At 40.7% G+C, this 15,739-nt stretch overlaps 1 protein-coding gene across 1 annotated transcript in view; it reads left to right on the top strand.

Annotated features, from left to right (window-relative positions):
• Window positions 1-456: 456 nt before the first annotated feature.
• Window positions 457-15,739, top strand: part of LOC136060386 (transmembrane protein 263-like) — a 183,924-nt gene continuing 168,641 nt past the window's right edge. The window contains exons 1-2 of the mRNA XM_065754866.1: window positions 457-609; window positions 13,782-13,872. Of these exons, the coding sequence (XP_065610938.1) occupies window positions 604-609; window positions 13,782-13,872 (97 nt within the window). The 5' untranslated portion in view covers window positions 457-603. The remainder of the gene's footprint in view (window positions 610-13,781; window positions 13,873-15,739) is intronic.

Genomic DNA, 15,739 nt, shown 5'->3' on the forward strand with positions numbered 1-15,739 from the left:
GTCATGATGTAGTTGTGTAATAACTCAGTCTTTGCTCTGATTTACTCTAATTGCAGAAGCAAATGAAACTCATCTGCTTAATGTTATTTCCCAGTTCTAAAAATCGCAACTTCAAATCATCCTCCTTTTTGCTCCTCGTCTGGCTGTCACTCATCGCATCAAACCGCTGCCTGGCAGAACCACTCCGTGTCCAGGTGCATGCCTGTGCCTGGTGATGGTCCTAAAGCAGGACACGTGCAGCTGACAGCCAAGCTGCAAGGCTGGCTGTCCCAGTGAAGGCTTTGCCCTTCCAACTCTTCATCACTCGATGAAGCGCAGAACGCCGCAGACCACCCCGCGGTGTGCAGCTTCCCTATGCCCGCAGCACCGCACCGCCGCAGCTCGGCCACCCGACCCCGCAAAGATGGCGGCCCCTGACCCCCACGCTTCCTCTTCCGGCCGAGGTTGCCATGGCGCTGCCCCCCCTCGGCCCACCCTCAGCCGCCGCCGTGTGTGTTTACATCGGGCGGGAGGAGCCGGAGCGCTGGGGGAGACGAGGACGCAGCCGGCGACGTCGGCCGCCCGCCCTCCATCCCCTGCGGGCGGTGCGCGGGGAGACGCGGCATGAAGGTAAGGCGAGGCGGGGGCGGCCCCCGGAGAAGCGGGGGCTCGGCGGGGACCGACCCGGGCGGGCCGGCGCTGCGGCGCTGGGGTTCTGCGCTCTCCTTGCTCCTCCGGGGCTGACTTGGAGCTTCGCCTCTCTTTCTCCTCTCTCGGGCCCTTCCGAGGGCGTGCGGGCAGGCAGCCCTCTTAGTTAGCTTGCCCTGGTACGGATGAGGTCGGTCGTCTCGTTTTGAACTTGGTGTCCTGGTGGAGGTGGATGCTGGGATGGGGTTATTAAAGTTGTAATGCATTAGCTGTCGCTGAGAAGGTTGCAGATGTTGTGCTGGCTCGAGGAGTCGGACAGGATTACATCGCAAAAATGACTTACGGTTGTGCCAAGGTGTTTCTTTCCATTGTACTGAATCTCTTTTGTCTTCAAACATTTATCTTTATGAACTGCTTCCCTCCATCAATCACTATGAAGTATGGGGCACAGCAGGTGCTCCCTGTTTCCTTGGTTTGTCTAGAAGCAAAATCTTTATCCATCCACTACATCATAAGCTCTTGGAGGCAGGAACTGTATGCACCTGCATCTGTTGCAATAGTGATACCTGACTAATGCCTTTCCACAAGCCTCAGGCAAGTGTGAGCTGGAAGTTGCCCAGTTTAGGAACACTTTGAGTCCCGGGCTGTGCAAATATTGGTCACTCAGGTTAAGTATTGCCTGCATATGTGTGATGGGCTCTAGCTCTGTCTGTGCAGCTCACAGGTGGAAGAAGAGAGGCAGCTTTCAAGCAGGTGGAAAAAGGAATTGCAAGGTTTGGAAGAGGCCTCAAGAGATTGTGTCCTACCCCTCTGCTGAGGCAGGTACCCTACAATAGTTTGTATAGGTAGGCACCCATGTGGGTCTTGAATATCTCCATAAGAGGCACTGCAACCTGTTCCAGTGTTCTGTCACCCTTACTGTAGAGAAGTTCTTCCTGCTTTGCAGTGTTGGTTTATTTTGTTTACCAGCCGAGGGTGGTTTTTTTGTTCTTATATGCTTGTTCTTATATAGTGGGATAACAAAAATATGTATGAGGAAGGTATTGGTAAACAGCCTTATGGCCTTGGGTAGGCTGTTGGCTTGCACTGCAAAACAGAAATCTTGGCATGTTGACTGAGTAGTACATTCAGCTTGAGGCCAAAATAGAGAAAAGCTTTCTTTCAGCTTCTGTTTTATTGCATGCTGAGTAAACTGCTGATTATTCTTGCTAAGCCCCTTACTTCTGCTGAATTCCACTTTTGCCTTGACCAGAGCAGGAAAGTGCATGGCTGTTTTGAATGGTCTCATGCGAAGTAGGGCAATGTGAGTGGAGTCATGCTGTGGTCAGAAGGAGTTTGTGTGTGTTCAGGGGAGGGTCTGATTTGCTTTTTTTTTCCCCCTTTTACCAGCTGTGAGCATTGCAGTATAGAAAGCTTCACAGTTTTCAAGTAACTTCAGTGTTTATTTCTTCCCATGTGTAACATTCTGCTGTAGTGTTTACCTGAGTTCCCTCAGTGTAAGATGCATAAAGTCTTAAGATGAGTTATCTGTGGTAGAAATAATAGTTTTTAATGAACAGCTCTAATGCATCAATGTTGTCTACCCTTTTTTAGCTCTTTAAAGGGGAAAGAAATGGGGGAGGTGGAGTAGGATTCTGTGTGGTGTGTGGAATCACCTTTTTCATGGACCTGCTTGCAAATAGTTCAGTCTGACTTAAATCAATGTGAAGTTTAAATTGTTGTTTAGTGCAGGGAAACAACACTTAAGAGTAAAGCTTTTTGAGAAGTTGTCTTTTCTGTTTCTTCCCTAATTGCTGCAATGCCTTGGGAAGTACATTTGAATTTGTGCTTCTGATCAGCATTTGTTTTGGGTCTTTTTTTGTTGTTGTTGTTGTTGCTGCTGCTTTTTAGCAGGTTGCTGAGAATGCAGGGCTGTCAGTAAAACAAGCTGATGCTGGCTTGTATGAGGATAGTCTGTCTGGTTGGAAAAGTGGTAAGCAGCTGAGGAGAAGTGGTAACATCAGGGGAGTTCTGCTGTGCAAGTAATCCTTCCAGGATCTTTAGCTAGTGTCTGATAGTTACTGGGGAACTGAAGTTTGATGTGCTTTATTAAGTCAAACATAAAATAAGTATTCTATTAAAAAGATACAGATAAAGCAACATGGCAAATTGATTGTTTAAAGCTTGAAGTGCTGAAGCTGGAGGGGATTCAGGATCATCCCAGTGCTTACTTTGCTCCTGTTCCCATCTGTTTCAGGAGTTGGTGATGCTTAGAGATGCATCTATGAGCACTTCTGGGCAACATAAAATATAAAATTGGTTGAAACCTCAATTTTCTAAACTATAAGACAGGAATTGGATGCAGTCAGTTTGAGGGTGGATCATTGCTATATGTTGGAATATATGTGCAATATGTGAAGAGTATCATAGAGTCACAGAATTGTAGGGGGTGGGAAGGGACCTCTGGAGATCATCAAGTCCAACCCCCTGCAAAGCAGGCTTCCTAGACCAAGTTGCGCAGGTAGGTGTCCAGGTGGGTCTTGAACATCTCCAGAGAAGGAGACTCCCCAGCCTGTCTGGACAGCCTGTGCCAGTGCTCTGTCACCCTCTCAGCAAAGAAGTTCTTGCATATTGGTGTGGAACTTCCTATGTTCTTGTTAATGGCTGTTTTCCCTTTGTCCTGTCCCTGCAGGCTGCTCAAAAGGGGTTGAACTTTATCTCTTGCACTTAAGATATTTATAAACGTTAATAAGATCCCCTCTGTCATCTTTTCTCAAGGCTGAAATATGAAATATTTTCTGACTGAAATATGCCAAGAGCTTTTGCTTTTCTTCAAGGGCAGAAGATTGCGATGGCAGGAAAATGCACCAGGTTGCATTAGCAGCCTGGGTACACAGCCTGTTAGGGTAGGAGGGTTGTTCCATTTGTTGGGGGTGTGGATAAACTTGGGGAGAGGACCTAGCCCTCAGCCATCGTGTTGTCAACCACCAGTTATCATCCCACAGTAAACTTCTAGTATTGTCCTGTGGAGCTAAACTCTGAATTTCTCAGGTCTTGTTGGAATTGAAGGATGTACTTGCTTCCTGGCTAACAACCTCTTTGCACCTCATCTTGAACAGGTGAATGTATTAGGGCATTAGAGTTGCCATGGTGGCTGCCTGATGTAGCTGCTGCTTCTCAGTGCAGCTCCTGTTGTTGCTCTAACTTAAATGCACTCAGAGGAATGAGAAGCATTGTGAGTCAGGGGGATACTGACATTATTCTTTGGGAAAGCAAGCTTAAAGTGGTGATGTTGAAGTAGCTCTCACCTTTTCATTGTATTCAGATGATTCTGCAAAGCATAGAGGGAGGTGGTGGTGCTTGTTCACATCTGAGTTGCATGTTTTGGAATGAGAGTGTTTGAAAATGTTTCAACTTTGAGAAACTTTTATGGCTGATATAAGAAAACAATGTATATAAGAAATCAAATGTGAACTGACTGTCTGCAGTTCTGTTTTCCTAACTGCTTTTGGTACCTGATGCTGGCAGGTGAATACTAGGTATCTAGTATGTGGCAGGCATTTGATGATCAAGTCCTACCAAAAGTTAGGAAAAAAAGCTAAGTATTTCTCTTGCTTGTAATTTCAAACAGCTCGGTTCCTGATGGGTGTCACGTACTGTCCTGTCAAAATTTGACATGTGTAACTTTTTTTTAATGTGCCTGTGATCCTGCTTAGCAGGGCTTGTGACAGCTGAAATGAAAAGCACTTTGGAATGGAATGACTTATAAAAGGGAGGACAGACAAGGTATTGCTTGCTGTGGAGTATGTTGTTGTCTTTTTTTCTTCTGGCATGTAGTCTTAAATTTTTCATAGGAAGTGGGAGGAAAGTGAATGTAACTGATAGCAAAATGGACCAGGGACAGTACGAATACTATAAATAGCTCTGACTTAAATATTCCCATGATGGGGCACCTCTAGTAAGTGCACTACCTTATTAACTTTGTAGTGGTTTTCCTTTCCCAGTGTTTTAGCTGAATTTCAGAGGGATGGGTAGAGGTTACATGCCTTCAGTGTTCTAGGCAAATTATGTGCAAGTGGAGCTCTTGAGCAGTTTATTTTGTGTCTGAAGTCAGAAAAACAGCATATGCCTGTGTTAGCAGACTTTGTGGTCTTAACACTTGTGGATTGCTGCTGAAGATTCTAGTGCAGTTCCTGTGCCTCCTTTCTATGTAAATATCAATTTGGAGGAAGAGCTCGTGTACCTTGAAGATCCTCAGAAATTGCAGGCAGCTGTCACCAGAATAAGTTTTTCCTTAAGTCAACAGGTGCAGTGTATGCAGTTGTTACAATCAAGTGTTTTCTCTGACAGCTGTTTTGTTGCTGGATGAAGTAACTCTAGCTGTGATCTTGTGTGCAGGAACTTGTGATCTTATTTACCATTCTTGCAGTTAATTTGGGAGCAAGTGAGAGATTTCTATGATGCCTGAAATAAAAAGGGTACTATTGCTGGTGGTGCTTCTGGCTTTGAGTTGATGCATGCTGGTTAGGTGTAAAATTGGTGAGCTTGGGACTAGGAAGATGTAGTGCTTTCTCTGTACCTTAAGTAAACAGTTCAATGTTATACCTTTAAAACACTATGACAATAAATGTATAGAACAAGCAACGATCTGAGGTGACAACTCCTTCATGAAGAAGAAAATAGGCTTGACTACCTAGGCATCAACAGAAGCATCAGGATAGTGATGTACAGTAAGTGCAACATATTACTATCTCCTGCCTTGTTTGCTCAATGCTAATCCCGAAATATTGGGTGTTCTGCAGAAAACACATTTTGAAATTCCACCTGAAATAAACTGAGCAGAAACAACTTCTGGGTCAAATAAAATATTTTACTCTAAACCTCAGTCCCTGGCTTTTAATATGACTTCTGGTGCTTTTGGAATAACTTGTTGATTTCAGATGGATTTGTGGCATTATTAATTTAAAATTGTAAGCACTAAAAAGCTTCTGTTTCAGGCTGCTCTGGAAAGCTCTGTTGACTATTGGGAGTGTTTGTTTGTCAGGTTGGATACATGCTTATGATACTTAGTATCTTGAGTTTTGTTACAGAAACTGTCCCATTCAAGCTGTGGATGCCCTTGGAAAAACTAGTTAGTTTACCTCATTAAAGCTAAACAGTAGTTGTGCACTACTAAGGAAATATGTATACGTACAGGTAATGTAATTCAAGTTGGCCATATGAAACCACTGTTAAGGAACATTGCTTAGCACAGCTCTCTGTGAGCTTTTTAAAATACTGTGTGTGAAATCCTCACCTTACTGAGGATGATGGGAAGGGGAAAAAGTGTTGTCTGTAATGTGGTTGAGAAAATACTAATAAGCTCTGGTATAGGCCTGAGTTATTAAGCAGAGGGCTTCTCATCTGCATTTCAGACAAATTTCTCATGCAGTCTCCAGCTTTCTAGAGTATAGAGATACTTGCATATGTCATTGGGAAAATGGAAAATATTCTTTCTGTAGTGTATGCTGTCCGGTTTATTTAGTCAGTAACATTGCCTTTAATTGTTAAACCTGTTTGCCAAGGAGCAAGGCGGAGAAAATATACTGCTTTTGCTCTCTGAAATTGCGGGTCATAACATCTCATTATTGTTTACTTTTGATTGTAAGAATATTTCTTCCTCTTCCCCAATAATATTACCTATGTCAGAGAACAGTCAGTTATTGTTAGAGGTTAACTCACATCTTAATACATTGGTAATTATTTAATTGCTTTCAGGTTTATGTGCAGTGCTGTAGGATCATGCTTTGGTCCAGCATCATTTCCCATTCATACTCCATTTCAGTGTCTGTCAGGTGTTGCTGCAGTGACTCTTCTGTATTTGACTGTTCCCAACTTTAATGATGTTTAACGTTTAAATTACACTGTGCAATGACACTTTGCCTTCGTGTAACTTATTTTTTCCAAGCAAGTGCATTTCTGCACAGTCAGTTTTTCAGAGGAAAAAAGGTGTTCTGGACAAGGAATATTCTTAGTTGTGGAGGCAGCAGTTCAAACTGGAATCGATAGTAAATCATGTAGCCTTTTTCTGTGTAATTTTTCAGTTCTTATGCTGCAGCGAAAGAATCTTTTGGTTATTATACTGTTGAACCAGCTCTAAGTGAGAAGTGTGCTTTGAGTCAGGTCAGTATGTAATCAGAAGCAAGGTGTTTTGGTTTTCTTTATTTTTAAAAAATACTTTGTGTTAACACCAGTTTAGTAACTGAACTCAGATGGAAAAGATTTGTCAATCAAAATAAAATTACTAGCTTAGGAGTGCAGAACTGTCAGAACTATTGCTGACTATTGACTTTTTGTTGTGTGAGGGAAAGAAGTACAAAGCACACTGTTTACTATCTTGCTGAATGGAGGATAGCCTGTGGTGTTGCTTTGTTGAGAACTTCTTTATGCCAAGTAAATCCTAATTGGGATTACTCACAGTGTGAAGTTGTTCTATTACTGCAGAAATAGGATTTGACTCTTCTGCTGAGGACATTAGAAGTTGGTCTTCGTTTGGGGTTAGCTGCACTAAAATGCAGTCTTGTTGCCTCCTTCCTCTGCAGTCATGTTCTCCCCCATTGTTAAGACAAAATTAAATGTTGTTGAAATCACAGCCTCCCTAATGTGTTTGCCCAAGTGCAGAGAAGAACAAGTAATCTAAGCAACTTTTCCAGTATGTTCTCACAGTGTACTATGAACAAAGTGCTATAATTTTACTCTACTGTCATCCTCAGCATTTCTATTTCTGTACTTTCCTTTAATGTTCTAGGGGATTTATAACTGTAACTCAAATTCCCCTTGGGCTGAAACCTAGCACAGAAGCTCTCATTATGTGCTAACCTTGTTTTGCAGAATTAAAAGCAAAGCATCCATCAAGAGGCTCTCTTCAACTTACAGGAAAGTGAAAAAAACTGTTTATGGTTGCAGATCAATTTTTCTTTCCTCTAAAGGAGAAGTGCAGCAACTTTGGAAACCCCTGAGGTGTGGGTGTGCAGTTAAGCGATGGCTGATTCACTGGAGTGTTTGTATGGCATTTAGGAAAATTTAAATGGAAGTCTTAATTCTACATTGCGCTGAAAGTTTATTGCTGAAATAAAACCTGCAGCTGCAACAAACACCTGCCTCCAGAAGGTGCAGCAACAGTATTGCCTGCTTGTTTCTGCTGTTTGAGAGGAGCTCCCAGCACTAGCATTTAGGCCGATAGTTGGTATTGCTGGTTAGTTCTGTGTCTTAGCTGAAATTAAGTACCTGTAGACAATTAGCTCCCTGGAAAAGAGGCTTTGTGTTAAACTGCCTACACAGTGTCTACTTGTTAAAATCTTTTTTTAAAACCAAAAGTCTTGTTTCCTTAGAAACTGAGGCTTTTTGTCTTTCTGCAGAAACAGAAAGGACATTCTGTTCTAAGCCATGAGCCACTTTCAAGTGTGGAAGATGGGGTAACTCATCTTCAATATTTCATGTTTAATTAAGTTCTCTGGAGCTTCATTATGTTGATTGGATAGAAGAGAGAGCCCGAATTAACACCAGCCTTAATAATGTCATTGTAGAAAAGCCAGACAAAACAGCTGTTGTTACTGGATCTGACAAGTCTTTTGTCATTGGCACACTTTGGGCCTGATCATAACATGTCCCATTTCCCTTCCACTTGGAGGAAACAAACCTGGGATAAAAGGAACTGCTGGGCTTTTTTGTTTTTAGGAATGGGGAAAGTGTGCAGGAAAACAATTATGTTTAGTCTTGTGTGCATTCAGTAAGCATTCTTTAAATTTAACAAATAAAAGGTCAGTGCTTTCACTAAGGTACTTTGAAAATGCAATGTTAGATTCCCACAGCACTTTCCAAAGTCTCAGGTGCTTAGGGATGGGTTCACTTTTTCTTCTCACGGATCCACTGAGTTTTGTAACTCTTTGGAGACACAACTGTCCCTTGTTATCAGTTATCAGCTGGGATACATTTTGTGCTACCTTTTTTTCTTAAAGTAAAATGCTGTTGGATCTGTGCTGAGAAAGCTCACAAGTGAAATTGTGTGGAGCAGTGAAACCTGCACTGCTGTTAATTTTCTTTTGTTAAATTGCTTTATTGGAATGATGTCTACATAGGATAACATAGATGATCTTGAAGGTCTTTTCCAGCCTGAGCAGTTCTATGATCTGAATGTTGATGCTGGGCAGCACAGAGGGTATGTGATGATATAGGCTGGCAGCTATAGGTTTGTGTAGGATGAAGCAGATGTGACCTCCTGGGCCACTGTGGAGGGGGCTTTGCTAGGCAGAAGGCAATTCTTTGTAGGGGAAGAAGTGAAGCTCTAAGCTTAAGGGCAGAGCAGAGACAAATTTGAAAATGAATGTCAGAAAGGAGCAACAGGTGTAAAGTATTCAGGAACAAGAATAGAAATGTGGAATCTAGGTCAGGAAATACATAGGTTTTTCACTTGAAATTGCATAAAGACGTTAGCTGGAGTTTGGCCAGGAGATGAGCATAATTTTTAAAGGGTGGTTGAAGAACTGAAACACCATGCTGTTGGTGAAGCCATCCATGGCTTTGGGCTTTAAGTTCTTCAGCTTCAGCTCTATAAAGGGGAAGTGGTTCATAATAGACTTCACTACAATGGAGAAAAGTATTAAGAGTATTCATGTATGTTGTGGAGTGGGTTCTTTTTTGCTTTATTTTTGGCTTTTTTGCACAAGTAATCTAGAAAGTGTTTCTATGGATTGAGTATGAATGGCAAGCAGGGCCAGAGTTGTAAGGTACATGCCTCTCTTTGTTTGGTAACAGCAGTGAGATTGTTTTCTTACTAGTCATAAATTGAGGGAAACTTGAAATATTTGCTCCAAATGGTGTGAAATTTCAGTAAGTAAAAATTCACTGGATTTTATCTTTTTTCTTGGTTATTTACTGGCCTGATCATGGCTCAGTGAGCAATGAGTAAGCAACCTTCAGTTGAAGTTTATATGTGATAACTAGTGTGGACTAGAAAAGTAGAGTCCAGAAGATCTGAATGTGTTTGTGCAGAGGAGGCTGGGTTTTTTTGGTTATTTCAAGATTGCTTATAGGGACTTAGAAACCTTAGCAATTCCCATGACTTACATGTTTGAGCATTTACAGTGACAGCCTTGTGTCACTGTTGACATCTAAGTGAACAAAATGGGCCGGTTATGGTTGCCTAGTGTTGGGAGTGTTCCTGTTGTTTTTAATTTCTTAATAAACTGAAAATGAGATGGTATATGCTGTTTGTAGGACTGACTGAAATCATATACAAGTGTGAATTTCAGTGTAATTGTGGTAACTCAACACCTCATGGAAAATACTGACCCTCACTGAGTGGGAACCTCCTTCCTTTCTATCACTGCAGCATTTGTAAGATAAATTGTCTTTAAATATACTGAAAATCCTGGCATCACACTGAAGTCCTTAAGTGTTGTGTCCCAGGGAAAAATGTGAGGTGCTGATAAGTGATTACACTCCAGTTCATGGCACTTATTTAATTCAATACTGGCAGTCCTCTCGATCTATAAATACGTAGCCTTCTTGAAGCACAGTATAAGACAGCAAAATGCAGTTCTGTTCAATTGTATGTTCCTAGGCTCTGTGCCATAACGTATTCCTATAATAGTACATGCTTAAATCAGTGGTTCTTCAGTGCCTCTAGTGAGGAATTGAACCTCTTTCTCAATTAAAAAGACTTTACAAGCCTATATAATGGAAAAGAATATTGTACTGTTAACAACTTACTGATGTTTCTGAACTGTTGATGCATTTTCCTGCTTAAATGCTTTTGGAATAGAATAATTTAGTTGGAAGGGACCTACAAAGATCTTCAAGTCCAGCTGTCTGACCTCTTCAGGCTATCCAGAAAGTAAAACATATTATTAGAGGCATTATCCTATCAGAGGGGGCATCAATGTAAAAGCAACATCTGTGTGCATTACTTCTACAGTAGCTGGAGCTTGAGATGATTATTATAAAATTGCTATACACTGCATGGCTGCTCATCTGTAAGCTGTTAACTTATACAGTTGTATGTATCCCACTCCATTTTTCATCTGTCAAGGATCCTTAAGAATGAAAAAAACAAACATCATTGATGCCTATTCTGGAAATTATAACATAAAAAAATCTATAACTTATAAGAGAATTTAAAATTTATAATTACTAGATTGTTTTGTTTGCTGTAGATTATTATGCTGCTAGCACTATAGGCATCTTGCACTAAGTACTGATTATATTACCAAGCTTGCAGCAAACCTAGTGAACTGAATTCACCAGATATAACTGGAAAAACTATTGGACTTATTAATCTAATATATTAAGCTGTTTGAAGAGACTTGGTATCTTGTGAATAACATCTGTCAATCTTTGAGTCCTAAGTATTACTTCTAGATGTGAATACTAGAACTTAGCATCTCATCTACTTTTGACTGTTTCACGTTTTTATTACTTAGTGAAATTCAGTAGTGGTCCTCTGCACACTTAGTCACTGCTCTCAGTGGTTAAAGTGATGTACTGAAGTCTAAAATGTGTTTGAGACTGCTTCTCCTGGAAGTTCTTTACTTAGGGCAATTAGTGGCAATATACAAACATGATAAAGTATCTCATAATTTGACTTATACCATAGAAGATATTTCAAATTTCATTTTAGGAAGTAAGAGATTTCAGGGTTTTATGCAGGCAGCATTTTTTATTTTTGTTGTTTTTAATATTAAATTTTAAAATATGAAGTAAGCTAGCTTTTTTTAGTGTTGGAACAAATATATATATAAAAAAAGCATTCTAAAAATAGTTCAAATTACTGTGATTTCTTCATTAGTAAATAGATTCTCTTTAAATATTCTTTTCCCCTCTCTTTTAGGTATTAAGAACATTCTATACAAGTAGTAATTACGTTGTGTACTTCTGTGGGATCCCAGTAGGAAGTGTTAAAGTTTTGACACAGAAGTGAGTGTTATCAAACAGCATGTATGTGTGGAAATGGCAGCAGATGTTAACCAAAGGGGTTTCACTGTCATTGACTGTTATCAAGATGAACTACTGAGCAGGTTTGTTTAATGGTAGCAAAGTGAGACTACTGACTCTTGTGTAGTATTTGATCCATTGTTAATATTTGCTTTTTTCTTTAGTCCTGGGAAGTCAAAGTGTCTCATCAGGTGGCATACAATCAGCATGGCCATTAGCTTTGCCTTGTGTGGATGGTTCTTTAACTGTGGGTTGTTTTGTTTTCTGAAGTGATCTTGATCTGGCAAACTGGAAAGTGCAGATGTATCATGAGGAGACTGTATAGTCTGGATCTCTTACAGTTGTGGTTCAGAATGTTTGCAATAAAATAGTGGTACTTTGTCTTACATGTATATATTTTTAAATATGGAAATACATTTTGTTTTCATATACTGTCATAGTTGTCTTTTCCTTTCTCTCTGTAGCATTAATGGATAGAAATGTATTGAAACACATTCTTAAAACGTATCTCGTGTTAGTCAAGTGAAGTGATGAAATAGTCACTGTTGTCCGTGACTGATTCTTCGGTTTGGGTTTTTGGATTGTATTATTTCAAACCAATTACTACTTTATCTATGCTTTATGGTGAATATATTTTTTCCTTCCCATGATAAAACGCTACATCATTCCTTACAGTAATTAACGCAGTACCTTGTAGTGGTTGTATCACTTTAATCAAAGCTGGGTGCTGTTGATGTCAGATGTTTTTAAATGTGGAAGAAATCCTCCCTCAAGTCTGAAGCGAAGCTTGTGCAGTTGTGGATGGCTGAAGTCAAGGTTACAACAGTGGCACATGCACCAGACTTGTGCTTGCTTTGTTCACCTTAGCTGCAATGTGGTGGCACTTTTTTCTATACCCATTTTGTTGAAGGGGGGAAAAAGGAAAGAAGGAAACGGCATGGACATACTTCTTTGAGGGAAGAAAGTAAAGCATGTTAATGTTCAGAACGTGCAAAATGAGGAAGCAGATAACCTGCTCAGTACTGTTGTAGGTAACCTTATAGTTGCAAGGTTTGAAAAATATAGAAATAATGCAGATTTAATGCTATGATTCCTTTTTCTACAAGTTTGAACAGTAAAATCTTGCAAGCTGTTGATGTACTGATGTTTAATCTGGCATCTGTAACCATTCAACTGTGAATGTTGATACACATTTTCAGGTATCTAGGCTACGAGCCCATTTATGTCTTCAAGGAGCCCAAAAGCTTTGTTTCTAGTGGGTGCTATGTTTCTAATTTCACTTTGACTGTATTAGTATTTGAAGAATTTTTTAAAAGTGCTCCATAACTATCTCTGCTGCTGCCTCTTCCTTTACTTAAAAGAGGAGCGGGAATAGGACAGGACCTTGTTTATTTTTCTTTGATACTTTGAAATTGAGAAAGAAACATGTTTCCATAGCTCCACAGTGAATTCAGCTGTGTTGATACAACTGAATGCTCTTGTAGTTGACAAAACTGGTAAATCAGCTCTTATCTGTACACAAGCAATGTTGAAGGCTCTTTCCAAGATCCTGAAGGCTAGAAAGAGGAATTGCAGGACTTTGAAGAGCAATCTGGTAGTTTTCCCATAGTGATCTGTGTTGCGTGTGCAGATACAAATGTGACTGATGGGGAGGACTGTGTAGTCAATAAACTTGGTTGGGATAAACAAGTTTTTGTCTTTTGGTGAAAAATGAGGTTTTGGGACCATCTGTATAACTCACGTTTATCTACTGTGTTCAGCAGGGCACTAGTGTTTAAGAACCTAGTTTTGGTGAGGCATAGATGAATCCTTTTAAATCAAAGATTGTATTTCTTTTCCTCAAACTTCCAACTGATGGTGAATCCACTGCCACCCTTGGGAAATGAGGATTTGATATGATGATTTGATTATGTGCATTGTAAATGAAAGGTGGAAATTTCTAAATTGTTATTTTTGTTTTAGTCCACTCAGATCATCATACTCTTGTACTTGCTGGTTCTGTTAGCTTCGAGGAGTCTTTTTTTTTTTTGCCCCCCCCCCCACTTTCAAGTAATTAGACCACAAACAAATCTATCAGCATTCTTTGTGAGCTAAAGGGAGCCCCTTGTGTCCTTAATGTCTGGCATATTAGCTAATCCTGTAATTAGTTTTGTGGTTCCTTTCTGAATGTTCTCCAACTTACTTCCTCTTGTTCTGTTCTGCAGGGACCTAGCATAGAAACACAGATGGTGGAAGATGAAACTGAGACAACAAGTGAAGAACTGCCCCCTCATCTGCAAGAAGAACCTCCTGAAGGTACTGTAATGGTGTTCAGTATAAATTCTTTGCATTAAATTGGGGAAAGTGATCAGATCAAGGAAGTCTTTTTTCTTTCATGATTTGACTTGAGGACCTATCTCTGCCTATTTTCTGCAAGGGATAAGGCTTTGCTGAGAGCTGAGCCAACCTCCCACCTAGGGCTCTGGCCAGCCCCCAAGCCTACTTTTGTATTTGAAGAGAGCTATGCTCACTGCAGTGCTGATATTGTTCTGCATTCTTTTTAACAATGCGGCTTCTGATTAAAATTGTCCTACCTGATTATCCTGCCTGTAGGCTTAGGAATAAAAAGCCTCCTGTATTGTTTGTGATATCTTGAGCAGTTGTTAGGGAAGACTTCCAAAGTGGTCAGCTGTGCAGCTTCCTGTTATTGATACTGGCCCCAGCAGAGCTTTATCAAAGACAAGTGTTTTGATTTTGTTTCTTTCTGCCATCTCTCTTGGAAGCCAGTTTAGCCATCTGAGGAGGAGGCTGTGAGAGGTTGTCAGTCAGTAGGAGGCTCAGAAATGCCAATTTTAATTAAAAATCTTGTTTGCAGTGACGTGCTCTGGGTATATACTGAGGAATGTTTTTTTTTTTTCAGCTAAGTGTAGCTGATATATATATGCAACAAAATAGGTGTTTATTTTTGAATAGAAGCTTGTAATATTACAGCAAGTGATGTTTTGAGCTTTGTTTCCAGTTCAGTGACTTTTGAAACACAACTGCTCATAATCATTCTGGATGGCTTAAACAACCCAGAGTGTTCTGAGGTTCTTATTAGCAGCTTACTGTTAAAATATCATGACATGTCCATGGGAACCAGAAGTGCTTTGTATTATTCTTTAAGAGAACAATCTGTTCTTGATATAGCATTTATACTGACAGCCATTCATAAAGAGCTTATGAACCAAATAAATAGTTTTACACGTCTGCTGCTCTAACCCTTCTTGTTGAGTATTCAGTTAGTTTTGACATTAAGTTTGAATTTGATGCTCTGCCATTTCATATTCTATCTGGCAATTATGATTTAAAGAGGTAAGTGAAAAGCAGGTCTTTGCATCTTCTATGGAGCTGGAAGGAAATGCATGTGGAAAACAGTAATAACCATATGTATGTATACAGAGGATATAATCTTAATTTCATTCTAAGTAACGTAATGACCATGCACAGTTGAAGATAGAATTCTGGTCAGCAGCCTGAGCTGATGATTACCTGAGCTTGGAGATCAGGTCCTGAAATGTGAAACAGGAGATCATCTTATCTCATTGGTTCATCAGGAATAGACTTAGATTCTTGAACTGTGCCTTTGAATTGTGTAATCAGAAGGGTTTTTAAAATGTGGCTGTGTTCTGCAAAGCTAAGTTTGTCATTGGAAGTGTTTGCTTCTGCCTGCAGTTCTGCTCATTTGAATATTGATTAGAAGTGTCAGTATTAATATTCCACAGGTGTGACTTGTTGGGTGGCCTGGGAAAAGTATGTGTCCTGGCTGTGCCTGCTTTGCTGGTGTGAAGAACAGAACTGTAATATTGGAATTGATTTGGCTAGGCAGTGGTGCAGTAAGTGCTGTGAGCTCTCCGTCTGAGCCAGGAGAACTGTTTTGACTGACAACGATACCGAGACTAACAATATGAAAGGGATACTGAGAGCACAACAGGAATAGAGAGATCTTGAGAGAGACTGCTGCTGAAAGGTGACCATCAAAACTGTGCTGAAGTGACCGACGCAGGAGCCGGGCCGGTGGAGTCCGCGTGAGCCGCGGGGGGGCGCTGCAACACCGCCCGAGCGCCGGGCGCTGGGACGGCCGCGGGGCGCCGGGTGTGTCTGCCCGCGTCCGAGGGGCGGAAGGGTTTACAGCTGGTAACTC

This window comes from Cyrtonyx montezumae, unplaced genomic scaffold (assembly GCF_038088225.1).
Source record: "Cyrtonyx montezumae isolate F1298 unplaced genomic scaffold, pur_monq_1.0 scaffold_10, whole genome shotgun sequence".
Lineage (NCBI taxonomy): Eukaryota > Metazoa > Chordata > Aves > Galliformes > Odontophoridae > Cyrtonyx > Cyrtonyx montezumae.